The following is a 13878-nucleotide window of genomic DNA, read 5'->3' on the forward strand; positions in this document are numbered from 1 at the left end:
TTTACTCCACTGTTCTGCCAGATGCAAAGACTACCCTAAAGTTAACATATTTCTGTAGAAGAGATTCACAAGTGTTTGTACAGGCTATTCTCATCACCGGGTAAAAAAAGCCTTGCAGCTGCTCAAGCACCTGCAGGGAAGCATTCTCTGCTCCCTGCCCACAGCCTGCCCACACTCGACTGTTCAGGACTGAACTGGCTCCTAGATCTAAGAACTCAAGTCACCAGAGTTCGAGAGACATTAGGAGGTTTCGACATCCAATGGGATTTGTCAAAACATGACAGATCTTCACAGAGGCAGTTCTGGCACCTCTATACACTGCTTGTCCTACAAAAGCCAGAGTGAACAGAAGTCAGTACAATTGACAAAAACCTTGTTTGTCTCCAAGAACACTAAAGTGTATGCATTTCTACCTAAATACTAGCTTTCCTCAACAGCATATGCTACCCACCACATACAGAAGCCTTCAAAGAGACAAATTTGGAGGCCAGGTGACTATTTTATTCCATAGGTACATTTGACACAATGACATCCAACAACAGTTTCATCCATTGTATTTCCAATTCAGAAATTAAATTTATCTGGACTCTTGCTAACATGGAATTCCCCAAATATTAAAACCTTTCCATAGAAGTTGAGACTGTTCTTTTTGATGTTCAAAACAAGGATTGCCCGAAGGGACATCAAAATTTGTATAAGCAGTATATTGTTCTTTTATAAAAAACCAACAAGTAAATTCTCAGGTCATATAACCTTATCATGGTTTGCTCCTAGGATCTTTCTGACCTTTTCAAATTCCAAAGCTTACATACAGAAGCAAACAGACAAACCAACTCACAAGAAAAGTCCCCCCCCCCAAAGAAAGAAGAGGGGGGAATACAAGTTCCTTACTGTGCTTCAACCAAAGGCAAAACTGCCATAACTAAACCTCTCTATCCTCAGCACAAATACATACAAAGCTATAAACTATACCACCTACCAACTGGGGCAGAAAAGCAAACTATTTAGTTTGATGACAATACGTAAAGACAACATGTGAATAGATCAATACAAATTCATAAAGGAAAAAGATTTGTTAAGTATTGTACATCAACCTTCCAGACCGAATTTTCACCAACACATACCAGTACTGTACATACTCCATGCATAGAATCCTGATAAGAGAACAGAAGCCCTCTGCAAGTGTTGGAGAATTCTGTCCTCCCACATTTTGAGTATTTTTGCTTTATAATTCAAAGCTTTGCAAACACTTGAAGCACCATTTTTTTCCAAAATGTAAACACCGTTCCCTCTATTCATTTCAATTTTTTGTGATTTTCATCGATTGCCAGCTATATGAATTATACTACAGCAATTGCATCAATCCAGCTCTGTAATCGGAAACTGAAACACTAAGGCATTTAAAATAATTTGTCATATAGTTACAGATAATGAGACAAATGTATTTGATATCTTAACTCATTTATGAGTGCTCTTTGATGCAAAACACTCAAATACAGTTCTCTCTTTTGAGATAAAATGTTCTCTTTTTTGTTTTCAGGATGGCTTCACTTCTAAGCAAATTCAGAATAAAATTTGCTGATATTAATATCATTTGTGATATCAATATAAAGCCCAGCAAAGAGAGGTAAGAAACATTACCCAAACCCATTACTTAGCAGCTGGCCTTTATCAAGAGCTTGTTTCTTTTATGTTGAGCATTTAAAAAAAAATAAAACAATCCACAAAGAACAATACTGACAATGTATTACAATCATTTTCTAAAGTACCTTGAGCAGGAGAAACAAACAGAACCACAACCTAAAAGGTCAAAACTAGAGGCAGCCTTTTTCTTCATGATTTGATAAGACTTAATTTTCATACAGACTAATTAAACACCACACTTATGAGCCACAAAATATAACAGGCATTTCATTATGGCTTTTCATATCTATTTAGGTTGCAACAGACTTCCCTTCACCATATCATTCAGTCAGTCACAGTTCTCTTGTAAACTCACCATCTTTGCCAACTTAGCCTTCTGGGTTTTACCATGAATTCCTAAACTTAATATTTTTCTGGCGAAACATAAGACACATTTCTCCTTTCCTATAAGGACATTATTATAATACTCCCCTATCACTGAAATATAATGAAGGTTCAATGTTTTTAAAAATTAACTTACCTACAGAATCAGTGCTGTCAGGCAGAGGTTAGGAAGTTGGTAGAACAGAGCTCAGGAAGCTCCACCTCCAACTATATTAGCTAAATAAAAAAATAAAACCTTTATGTCCTTGTTTTAGAAAACATGTCATTATAGAAATCACCCATTTCTTCTGCTTTATGTAGACAGAAGTAGGTGCTAGATACCTAAAGTCACTTACTAGTGCCCTCCATCTCTCAGTTAATATTTTTAAATATATAAAGAACTGCGCAGAATACTTCTCTTTTTTTCTAGTACTATGCAGTGATTCTACATAAATAAAAGCTATCAAAAAGAGTCTGTATCTGGCCTTAACAAACAAACATATTTGCTGCATCAGCACTATCTGAACAGAACAAGCAAATATCGTGCCAGACACTTGCTAGACCACTGTATCTCTCTCCCAGCTGGCATCCCATTTATTTCACTCATAATAAGGGGATTATCACTATTTTACATACCGAAACAGATATACTCAGGATGTTGACAAAGTCTCTGGCAACTTAGCAGCAGCAACATTAAATGCTGCATGTCACAGCCTTTAACCCATCTCTTGACTTCCTGGCCATACAGCAAAGCCCAGCCTGTGCCCAGCCTCCTGTTTCAATTCACAGTGAGACCTGTCAGCATAAAGTGCACATGGAAATAGACTTACAATAATATAAAAGAAACTCCCTGAAATCTCTGTGGGATGACATAAACTTTAAACAAAGGGGCAAGAAGGGAAGTACAGAAGGATGATAAGCTTCTCTGGATGATGACAGTCAAAATCTTCAAGAAACAAATAGAAATTTAGAGAGAAAAATCTGTGGAGAAGTGTGGAAATTAACAGAAATCTGAGCCTCCATATAGCAAAAAACCTACAGCATCTCCTTCAGTCCCTTGCCACAGGAGATACAGTTTTACTGAAATGGAGAAACAGGTGATATGTATCAGTCAACTAATGCTAAAACAATAAAAGCTCAGTATTTATGAGAAGACCCACACACATTGTTGACATTAGTACCAATATTCTGCAGTTTGGAGTTACTGTAGAACTCATTTCAGTATTTTTGCTACAATTTGAGGAAAATGCAGAAAAATCTCTGTAACTCCAATAGGCCAAACACAGTGTTTAATTAGCTTCAAATAACCTTTTAATTATCCTTAAATAACCCCAACATACTGAAGTGGCACAGATATAACTTACAGCACAATGTAGCAAAGAATAGTTAAAAGATTTTGCACATATTTTTGCCATAATTATTGTCAGCGAGGCCTGCCATACACAATGTCTGAAATAAGTTAGTGAGTTCATACCCTGCAGCAAGGCCTCCTTTGTAATTCCTGTTTCAGCTGGAAATTCTTTGAAGAGATGATTGAACCGTATCGCCTTCATGAAAGCTGCAAAGATATAACAACTGCTGAGAAATTAAAGCGAGAGACTCCATGGAAAATTACAGATGCAGAGCTGGAAGCATTCAAGGAGAAGGTAAAGCATTGCCTACCTTTTTACATCTGCACCTTTTCTTACACTCCAGATGTTTGAAACGATTAGTAAGAAAACTGAAATACCAGACACAGAATTAGAAACATGACACGTACAAACCTGTACTTGATATTTACAAATTGGATTTATATTGTAAACACTACAGAGATGTGTTATGATTGCATTATTCAGCACTCTGTAAGACCTTGTTTAGTATTTATTTATATTTTTATAATATTTATATTATATTATATATTTATATATATAATATATATTATATATTATATATATAATTATATATATATTATATATAATATATAATATATATAATATATTATTAATATATAATAATATTTTAATATATTATATATATTATATTATATTATATATAATATAATATATATTTTTATATTATATATTATATATTATATATAATATATTATTAATATATATTATAATATATTATTTATATATTAATATATATTAATATATATTATATATAATTATATATATAATATATGTTTTATATTATATAAATATATATTATATAATATATGTTTTATATTATATAAATATTTATAATATTTAGTATTTAGTAAGGCATGTTTAGTATTTTCCAGGCTGATGAGAAGCTCTGCCCACATCAGAGCCAGCCAGCTAAAAGCTCCCCTCTGAACCAGAAGCCATACAATACTGTACTGAACCTGAGCTAATCTGCCGAGAGGTTTATCAAAGGGCTCCACTGTTCTAGAGCTTGAACGTCTTAAAGAGTGCAATTCCAAACATTCACTACTTTGTGACATTTAGAACTGAATCTAGACCATACCACTGTCTCTAGGAATTTTTTCAAAGGCGAGATTTAACATGGATTCTTACCTCAATGACAGAGTGAAGACTAAACCTGCCCTCAACACAGGAGCTCTCCCGCAGTTCAGAGGCATTCTGAGGCTGATTTTGGCTGACCCACTGGGTGAATTCAAGCCTGGGCTGCTCTTTTAAGTTTGTTGGAACATGCCTTTTTAGTAATGAATGGCGGGGCTTCATCAGGCTGATGCCAAAAGGATACTGCAAACTCTTCCACTCTCTTCCACCTTTAAGAGACAAGTTCTCCTGTAACTCACAGAGAATTAATCTAGCAGTTTTATTTACGGTTCCTGTCGGATTAACCTGAGTGCACTGAGAGTTTAGTTATCTCCACTTTATGGTGCTCGTTAACTTCCTCAGTGGAGCAAGGATTGTGAGCCTGAGCTCAGAGCCGCTACAGGTCACAGCCTGACTTATTAACATAAGCTGAAATCAATGATGATTTAAGATAACACACTATACTACTGACTGCAGCAGCTGGGAAGCTGACTGCTCACTGTATTACCTTTTTCATAGATTTGATAACCAGAATAAAGCTATGGTACTCTGCTGTGGGCAGAAAGCTTTTAAAGTACTCTCAGCATAAATCATCAAAACTTCACAGTCAGAGCCTTTAGAACGTCTCAGTATAAAAGACATAAGGAATATAACCCCTGATAGACACACTTGTGTGCAGAACCAGTAAGGATTACAGCGGGGGGGGAAAAATACATGATTAAACCTGGTCTTCTCTGGGTCACTAGGGAACCAGGAAAAAAACCATAGGTTGAAAGCAGCCAGCAATATGAAAATGTCAAATCTCTCTATAAAATAAGAACAGCAACAAAAAGTTCAGCTTACACACCTGGAAAGATGTGCCCCTTTTTTTCAGAAGTAAGGCAGTTCTGAGAATTTCATGAAGGACATTAGAACACATTTAAAATTCAAGAGAGAAAACCCCTGAAGCACAGATAAAGGGTGATGTTATAGGATGGCTCTCATGAGATAACCACTGGCTAAATTACGAAGATTCTTACCTATATAACACATGTAAAAGAACAGAAAAATTTCTGTACAGAAGGCAAATTTAAGGTCTGCATGGAGAAAAAACAGCTTTTTACCTTCTCCAGGGAAAGAGAGAACAATTTATTAGACCAGTTAAGATACATCTATCTCCCATGCTGCAGTCTCACTGAACACAAACTTGCCCTGGTCGCTTGCTCCTTATGATTTGTGTTAAGTTAAACTCTGAGGGCCTGAGCCTGACCATAAAGCAATCTTGGCTGAATGTCAAAGTAACAGTCATTTATGTGATCTGTAGAAGTCCATACAGATACACAATACATAAAGCAGCTAAGTCTTACTCCAAACTCCAGGTCTTTTGTTTAAGAGGTGAATTTCTGGCAAGATGCTCATTTACACACTGACTTTCAGCTCTGTCAGCATGGTGGTTGGACACTTAGAAAACAGATGAATTAATACATTAACTACTGTCAAACAATAGCACAAAAGAGTCTCTGTCTAGTTCCTATACCCCATGGCCAAAGAAATACTTAAAAACTACATCGGAGCCAGCTCTGGTACTGCATCAGTACAAAAATAATTCCCATTTCCAGGAAATCTTACACAGTGGTGAACAACTCTGCCCCCCACATAGCTACACTAATCAAGAAGCATGGCTTAGCCTCGTATTTTGACATCTTTATCACTCTGGACCACAGAGTAGACCTGGCTTTCAATGATGCCAAAGCCACAGCAGAAAGCAATGGGTACTGTAGCCATGCGCAAGGAGCCAGAACTGAGGGTCACTGACCTAACCATTTTTTTTCCTTCTTTTCCTGTTTTGTTTCAGAGTTACCGCCAAGTCCGTCTGAATGAACTCTTACAAGAGCACTCAAGGGCAGCCAACCTCATCGTCCTGTGAGTTGTAAGATTTTGGTTCTATCTTAGAGAATAATCTAATGTGTAAATGGATCCTGGACTAGAGCAACAGAAACACTTGTGTCAATTCATTGAGGGCAAAAAAAATCTTTAAAGTATGTTTTGACTGAGAGTTCTCTGATACTACACTGAATATGACTCTTTCTTTAGTAGATCTTCATATCTTAAAACAAAGCTCTACTCATGTCAAAAAGGTAACACCTAACATGTAGATTTGGATGTGAAGATTACATCTGCTTACTTACCTGCAGAAAATACATATTTTCCATTATTTTCCCTCAACTATTAACAACTTGAAGTTGAAGTTAGAGAAAGGATTATTTTGGTTTGCACATAATAAATGGAGTTGCTAGCCAAGTTCTCCTTGGAACTTCGTAGAACTGAACAAGGATGGAGCATTGCATAAAATTACAAAATAAAACAAAGCCATTTTCAGATTCAATGTTTTGTTAGAGCCACATTTTTTTTTATACACAGTTTCAATAAATTAGTATTTGTGATGCACAGATAAACCTCTTTAGCTCTATTAATTCAGTCTCCAAAAAAGGTGATCAGGTAACATTCACCATAAATTGACCGGTACTTTAAAACACCCATCTCACAGTAATTACAGATCAGAAAGTAACTTGATGGACTGCAACGCTGTGCATGTACTGTATTTTTTCTTTTAAAAAAAGATGATATTACACATGGGTTTTAAGACCCAAAAAATGCTTCTTTACCACTTTTGGGTTACAATCACAAGCAATCCATGTCCAGCCATGTTAATGACACTAACCAGGTGAACAAGACCTTGCAGGATTAAACCCTAATGGTAGCTCTGTGCTTTATAAGATTAAAAAAATCATGTAGTCTAATTATGAACATTCAGAGGTGTAAATGAATAGCTGATATTTCCTAGTTAATACTTAGTGACATGCATGTTATCAGAGCTACCCTTCTCTTCATAATGCAAATTTTATTTTTCTCTTTCTAAACAGGAGCCTCCCAGTGGCAAGAAAAGGAGCAGTGTCTGATTACCTGTACATGGCTTGGCTAGAAATTCTCTCCAAGAACCTTCCTCCAGTCTTAATGGTCAGGGGCAACCACAAAAATGTACTGACATTCTATTCTTAGAAAAACATCAGTGCCTAGAATATCCCTTGCTTGATTTTAACACCTATGTTTTTAATAGCAGTGATTTATTAAAGATGCTCTTATATCTAATACAGATCTAAAAACTAATTACTTGACAGAAAGCTTTTCAAAGATCCAAAGCAATACAGTAAGGAATTAGACAAAAAAAAGAAAAAAAGTAAATGGTCCCTGCTGATGTTACACCAATACAGGCAAAAGAAGGAAAATCTACATAAATACATATATATATATCACATGAGACAGCAAATATTTTGAACACATAAAGAAGAAATTCCATTAATTTTGAGAGGTATTGAAAATGCTTTTGATATTTACCCCAGAAAGCCAAAATTCACTGCTACAATACAAAAAGCATTGAATCTATAAATTTCAAATTGCACTGTCATAGTTGCTAACAGACACACAGGAGGATTCCAGTGAAATGCACCAACCTGGGAGAGAGAAAAAGAACCTGTATGGTATCAATCAGGTCAAAGTCATAAACTGATACAATGCAAGTAGAATACCCATGATGCTGTTTAATTCTAATATTGCCAAATTAAGACCTATGCCTACAGCAGATGCTTTTACCTAAATTGTTATGCTAATTTATGTTAATTCAAATGCTTCTAATTAATTGACAAACAAAAAAGTTATATATAAAAAATATAGACTCTATATGACAAGACTTGATAATTTTCAAGCTCTGACATGGCATAGAATGCATGATTGTAATAATTATATGTGATAACTAAATTTTACAAAGAAAATAGTGAAATACTAAATACTCTCACAATTTTTGCTATGAATGTTAGGGTTAATGCAGTCTGGCATTATACATTGGGGTAATATATACAGTGATTTATGTGATTAGAAAACAACAAGAACCCCATTAGCTGAGTTGAATGCCTTATTTTTTGATTTATATAAAGTATTTCTTTTATTTTTAGACTTTCTAAATAATATTCATTATACATTAACTTAAAATAAAGGAAATCTATTAAGTTGGGTAAGTTTTCTATTTTCTATTCTGCAGCATTATAGTACTTTATAATTTCAGCTGTCAATAAAAGCATCTTCTCTTTTTAATGGGGAAAGCTATATCCTGTGTGTAAGCATTATTTAAATTAAAGACCAATAAAGAATGCGGCTATTTAATTACTATAGTTCTGTAACTCCTTTGCAGAGATTGACTGAAATCTAAGGCCCAGGAAGGCCAGGGGACCCTGAATTTAACTACATGTTTATTTTCAAGCAGGTCTCAACTCCATCTTTGCTTGAATTATTAGAACTTAACCTGTGGAGGATCTAGCACTCCATCTCAAAAGACAAATTTTGACACTCATTTTTCCAAGTTCAACAGCAGCAATTCAGCATAACATGGTAATGCAGCCCAACAATCCATGTTTTATTCTCTCCATCTGTTAAAAGTAGGATACGAAATACTGATATTTTTTCATAATATTCTTCCTTAGCTCCTTCTTGCACATTTACAACCAGGTTGAAGGATCATTTTGCAGTTTAACTGCATGACATAGATATACAAGATACACAAGTTCCCTAGAGATACTGGGTTTCCTGCACAGCTTTGAGGGAGCCAAACCTCAATTCTGCACCTGCAAAACAAGGAAATTACTCTCGTTCTTGGAAGTGATGCTAGCAACAATACAGGAGCTTGTTGCATACTGCCAGGTCCTTCCACTTTTGTAGAACTGCAACTGCCACCATCGTTTCCATCTCACTTCTGACACCAACCAGGAATAGTCTGCATGTGGTACCCAGATAGTCAATGCAAAGAAGAAGAGCTTTTATGAAGACACCATTTAGACCTTCTGTGAGCATGTTTCTTATCTGCAGAATGATCTGGGAGAATTACACACCTGCATTAAGCTCTTCAATCACGTACATGAGCAGGTATTGTTTCCTAAATATTCCCAAATACTGTAATTCTCAATCTACAGGGAACATAAAACCAAACTGATCTGGGGGACCTAGGCAGATTCAAAACATGAAACAGCAATGGCACTTTAAATTTTTCAATATTTGCAATTATCTCTCACAAACACATCACTTGTTTGTGATGTGGGCATTACAAGAATAAATCTCAAGAGACACATTTCTAAAGTAACAGCATCAAAAACTAAGTGCTAGCATACACATTTTGACCATAACTGATTAGAAGTTGTATCCAGACAACTTTCTAGGATTTATAATGAGCATCACAAACTCTAGACACAAGAACACTTAACTATCTGAAAGTGTTATTTCCACAAATTCACAAGAAATCTCAACACAGCAGTTTCTTAGGAGCTTCTATTTCTTGTTCCTCACCACAATTTCCGAAGCATGTGCACAACCAATTTGGAGAGCATACTAATTATGGACTATTGTAAATTGCAACTTCAATTGCAAAATCTAGTTAGTCCACCTACCTCCTTTCCCACTCTGTAACAGACACTTCCTCTTTTATATAAATTATGCATAAAACAACTGCTGAATTTTAATCACCATGTTAGTAACTGAATTCTAATTACAAGTTTGACATCTCTAGAAAAAAAAATATGACTAAAGCTGTCTAGCACATTTTGAGCTCATATCACACTACCAACTCTGCAGGTTTATATAATGTAGGGTTGATTTAATCAGCCACGACACAGGTAAGAGTAGATAAGGCAACCAGGGACATTAAAGTGTGAAAATACTACTGCAATGAAGCAAGAACAAAGAATATTTTGACTCTTCCTCAACAGCCTAAGCATTCTGCACAGCCAAGCTTGTGCCTAAGGGCTTGTTAAAATGATCCACTGCCGCTTCTCTCGTTAGTGAATCCTACCCTTCCCTCCAGGAGCTCCAACAGGTATCACAGAAAGCATTTCACTGCAGTTCAGAGAACACGTTTTCCTTAAATCTTTTTGCAACCACTGGCAAGTTGCCCATCTTGATCACATACCCCTCTGGGCACAGTGCTTAGGAATGGTAGTAGGTGCCCTACCTAGGCTCCAGAACAGCTTTCTTCCAACTGTTACTAGGTTTTCAGTTCCCAACAGAAATTAGTTGGGGGGACAAAAGTTGTTTATTAGTTTTATTTTTAAAATCAGCAACCCAATAGCACAAGTATAAAATCTACCTAACCAAAAAGGCATCACATTCTGAAGATAAATAGCTGCACTGCTCAAGCCACATTGTGCAAAGAGCATGCCACTACCATAATTCACACCCAAGAGTTCTCAGCCTAATGATCATAATAACAAACTACACAGCCCCAGCCACGTGCATAGTAAATTTCACCAGTCTTAAACCTCGGAAATTTTCACTACATCTTTGAAAAGACCTACCAAAAGCCTTCTTGACTAAGCAGAATGTATCAGACTGCCCTTCATTCTCAGAAAACCTGGCCATTCCTCAGCTTTAATCTTTCAAAACAATTCCATGATCTTCTTAAAGACCAAAGCAGTTTCAGCAACTAATTAGCAGTTTAAAGGCAACAGACATGCAACAGGTAACACAAATTAGCACTCAAGTTATAGATATGGGGCAAACAGTTACAGAGTTATAGCTATTAGTGACTCATTTAATTCCCCATACCTGTTCATCACCTGCTTTCTGGCAGAGGTCCTTCATTTACCAGCAGAGCTGGGAGAATAGAATTTTAGTCACCCCCAGCCTCTTCAGCTTGAGGCTCAGTGGTGTCCCTCAAGCTGCTGCCTAAGTTTGACTGTCACTGGACTTCATTGAAGTGACTTAGGATCACTCTCAGGACCGGATCTTTCTCTCCCCAGCAACCAGATTTTAACTTTTGTCAGAAGGACACTAAACCCTTAAAGTGCTGCAAATGAGTGGCTCATCTCTCAAGTTACAGGTGAGGAAACCAAGGTTTTGTAACAGTGTGGTTCAGCATATATCAGACCACTGTAAACATTTATTCATTGTGGTACCTGGTTGGCACGGCCACTTGGCAGCTATATAACCCATCAAGACTGCATGGTCAGCGCTGCTGAGGGAACATCTCACACTGGGCCTGCCTCTGCTAAGAAAAATGGAAAATGTAGCTGTGCCAGCACAACAACAAACAAATATAACAAGTTGTAGCTCACATTCTGCACAAACAACAAGAGCAATAACCCACAGTCATGCCACTGCTCGAATTTCATCAGAGGAAATTCAGTTTCAAATGAAATAAAGCAGGAAGGTTTTTCTGGAACAGAGTAAAAAGCAATGGCAAAATTTCACAGCACCCACACTGTACAGCAAAACACATGATCAAAAATAGAGCTTCATTATAAGTAAACACCCTCACAGCAGCCTTTTAAATCACAAGCCTTAATCACTGTGAGAAAGACAGCTGTTCTAAGTTAGACTGGGTGGGCAAAATGTCTGTTAAAGCCACAGTTTTATTCTAAGAAAAATGCTCATTCTAACACCAAAACTTCAGTGGGGAGAATTTTATGGATTGTTATCCTGGAGAGAAGGTCTGTGTTTCTTTCTGCGCACAACAAAGCAGCCTCCATTCCTGCTCTTAATCTAGGTAAAGGGCAGATAATTTCAGTTTGTCTCGTTGTTTTTCAAAGTCGGGAGGAAATGCCCAGTGGAGAGCAACACTAATCAGCAATCAAGAAGGCAGGAATGTTGACCAAGTGACTATTTATCTACAGAAGAAACAGCACATTCCCAGGACCCGTGCAAACTTGCCCAGACTTCAAGCAGCTGGGTTGTTTTCCTTGTAAAGATCTGTGGGAAAGTGTCACTCAGCTGAGACCTTTCTCCTTGACATGTTTGGAGGAGGCCTCGTATCTGTTTATCATGGACTTTCAGGATACCATAGACGCAGTTTAGAACCCAGCCTGCCTCACTGAGCCAAGCTATTCATAAGATTAGTCCTTTTCTACACTATAAGGCAGGTTACAGTTGTAACCTCTATGAAGTTCTGCTTGTATAAATAACCATTTATAATTAGGTATTCATGTGATACAACTTAAATTCTTATAAACTTCAATGTGTGGATAGCTTACCTCAGAATTCATAAAATATTCTAAGGAGCTTTTTCACATGGGTCTATGATACATACATACACATCCCCATTCAAGCAGTGCACACTATTAAGACTGATGAACGGCACTAAAAGAAACCCCAAATTGGGGTGAATATTTTTCACAACTGGACTGCAATATGTAGCAATGGTTTCACTGCCATCTGGCTGCATTTGAAACATGTAACATAGCAAGGATACAATCACATGCATTTGAATCTTTAAAAAGTCAAAGAATAGTTGTTTGACTGAATTTAGAATGTTCCAGTCTGTGGCTACTTTGCACGAATTAAAATACAGACATCAGAGTGCTCAAGGCCAAGGAGGAGGAGCAGGGGCAAGAGGGCCAGCTGAGAGATGAGGGGCAGTCGTGAGGGAAGATCATGAGGGGCGAACAAGTGTGGCCATGGGGCAGATCTTGAGAGGAGGTGAAGGGTGACCATGAGAGGTAGGGGCGGCAGTTATACAATGTGGGTCACTATGGTGAAGAGATAAGGGGTGGCTGTGAGAGATCACGAGGGGCATCTTTCATAGATGGGATGGCAAAAGAGAGCAGCCAATGCCAACATCAAAGATGGTGAAATCATTAAAGTATTCTGCTGTGAGACTTAAGAACAAGTCATGTGGCTCATTGATGGATTTTGCTATCTGCAGCCTCGACAAGGAGGGGAAGCGGTTTTGCTTTCCTATGGCAAACGCTTTTGCCACTGCCTGAGTGTTTATGCAGGTTATTTCAGAAGGACGCAGGGCAGCGCTGCAAAACGCCACACATGCCTGCTGTGCGGATCAAAAACGGGGCTGGGGGACGCGGCAGCTCCGAGGGGGCTGCAACAGCCCCGGACACACCGAAGGCGCCTCCGCGCTTCTCCCCGGCGCCGCAGCACAGTGACACGACCACGCTCCCGCAACGGGCCCGGGGCCCGGCCCCGCCCGCCGTGCAGCCTCAATTGCGTCCCCCTACAACACGGAACACCCGGCGGGGTCAGCCCGCAAGACAAGCACCGACTTGTCCCGCGGAGGCCAGCGGGGCCGGGCCACTGGTGGAGGGACTGCATCCCGCCACATGACAGGTAGAGCGCGGGAAGCGGGGAGCGCCACCGCCCTCCGCCCCGCAAGCCTGTTACCGCCGGACCGCCGCGGGGAGCGCCTGGCAGCAGACAGCGGCACGGCTCCGCACAGCGCGGCGTTATGCTGGCCCGGAGCATGAAGCAGCTCTTGCGGCTCCCCTGGAGCAGTAAGGGAGCAGCGGGAGGCGCGGGGGGAGCACAGTGCCCAGCCGCGACCAGGATGGGCCACGGGTCG

General features: G+C 38.5%; 1 protein-coding gene across 2 annotated transcripts in view; it reads left to right on the top strand.

Moving 5' to 3' along the window:
- The window catches only part of SLC12A1 (solute carrier family 12 member 1), a gene marked incomplete at its 5' end in the record, with an annotated part of 44104 nt that extends 36105 nt beyond the window's left edge, over positions 1-7999 (top strand). For both annotated transcript variants that reach the window (XM_080625978.1, XM_080625979.1), the window contains 4 exons: positions 1541-1627; positions 3518-3653; positions 6346-6413; positions 7415-7999. In XM_080625978.1, coding sequence (XP_080482104.1) covers positions 1541-1627; positions 3518-3653; positions 6346-6413; positions 7415-7550 — 427 coding nt within the window. In that variant the 3' untranslated portion in view covers positions 7551-7999. The remainder of the gene's footprint in view (positions 1-1540; positions 1628-3517; positions 3654-6345; positions 6414-7414) is intronic.
- Between the last annotated feature and the right edge of the window lie 5879 nt (positions 8000-13878).

This window comes from Psittacula echo (assembly GCF_963264785.1).
Source record: "Psittacula echo genome assembly, chromosome: 10".
Lineage (NCBI taxonomy): Eukaryota > Metazoa > Chordata > Aves > Psittaciformes > Psittacidae > Psittacula > Psittacula echo.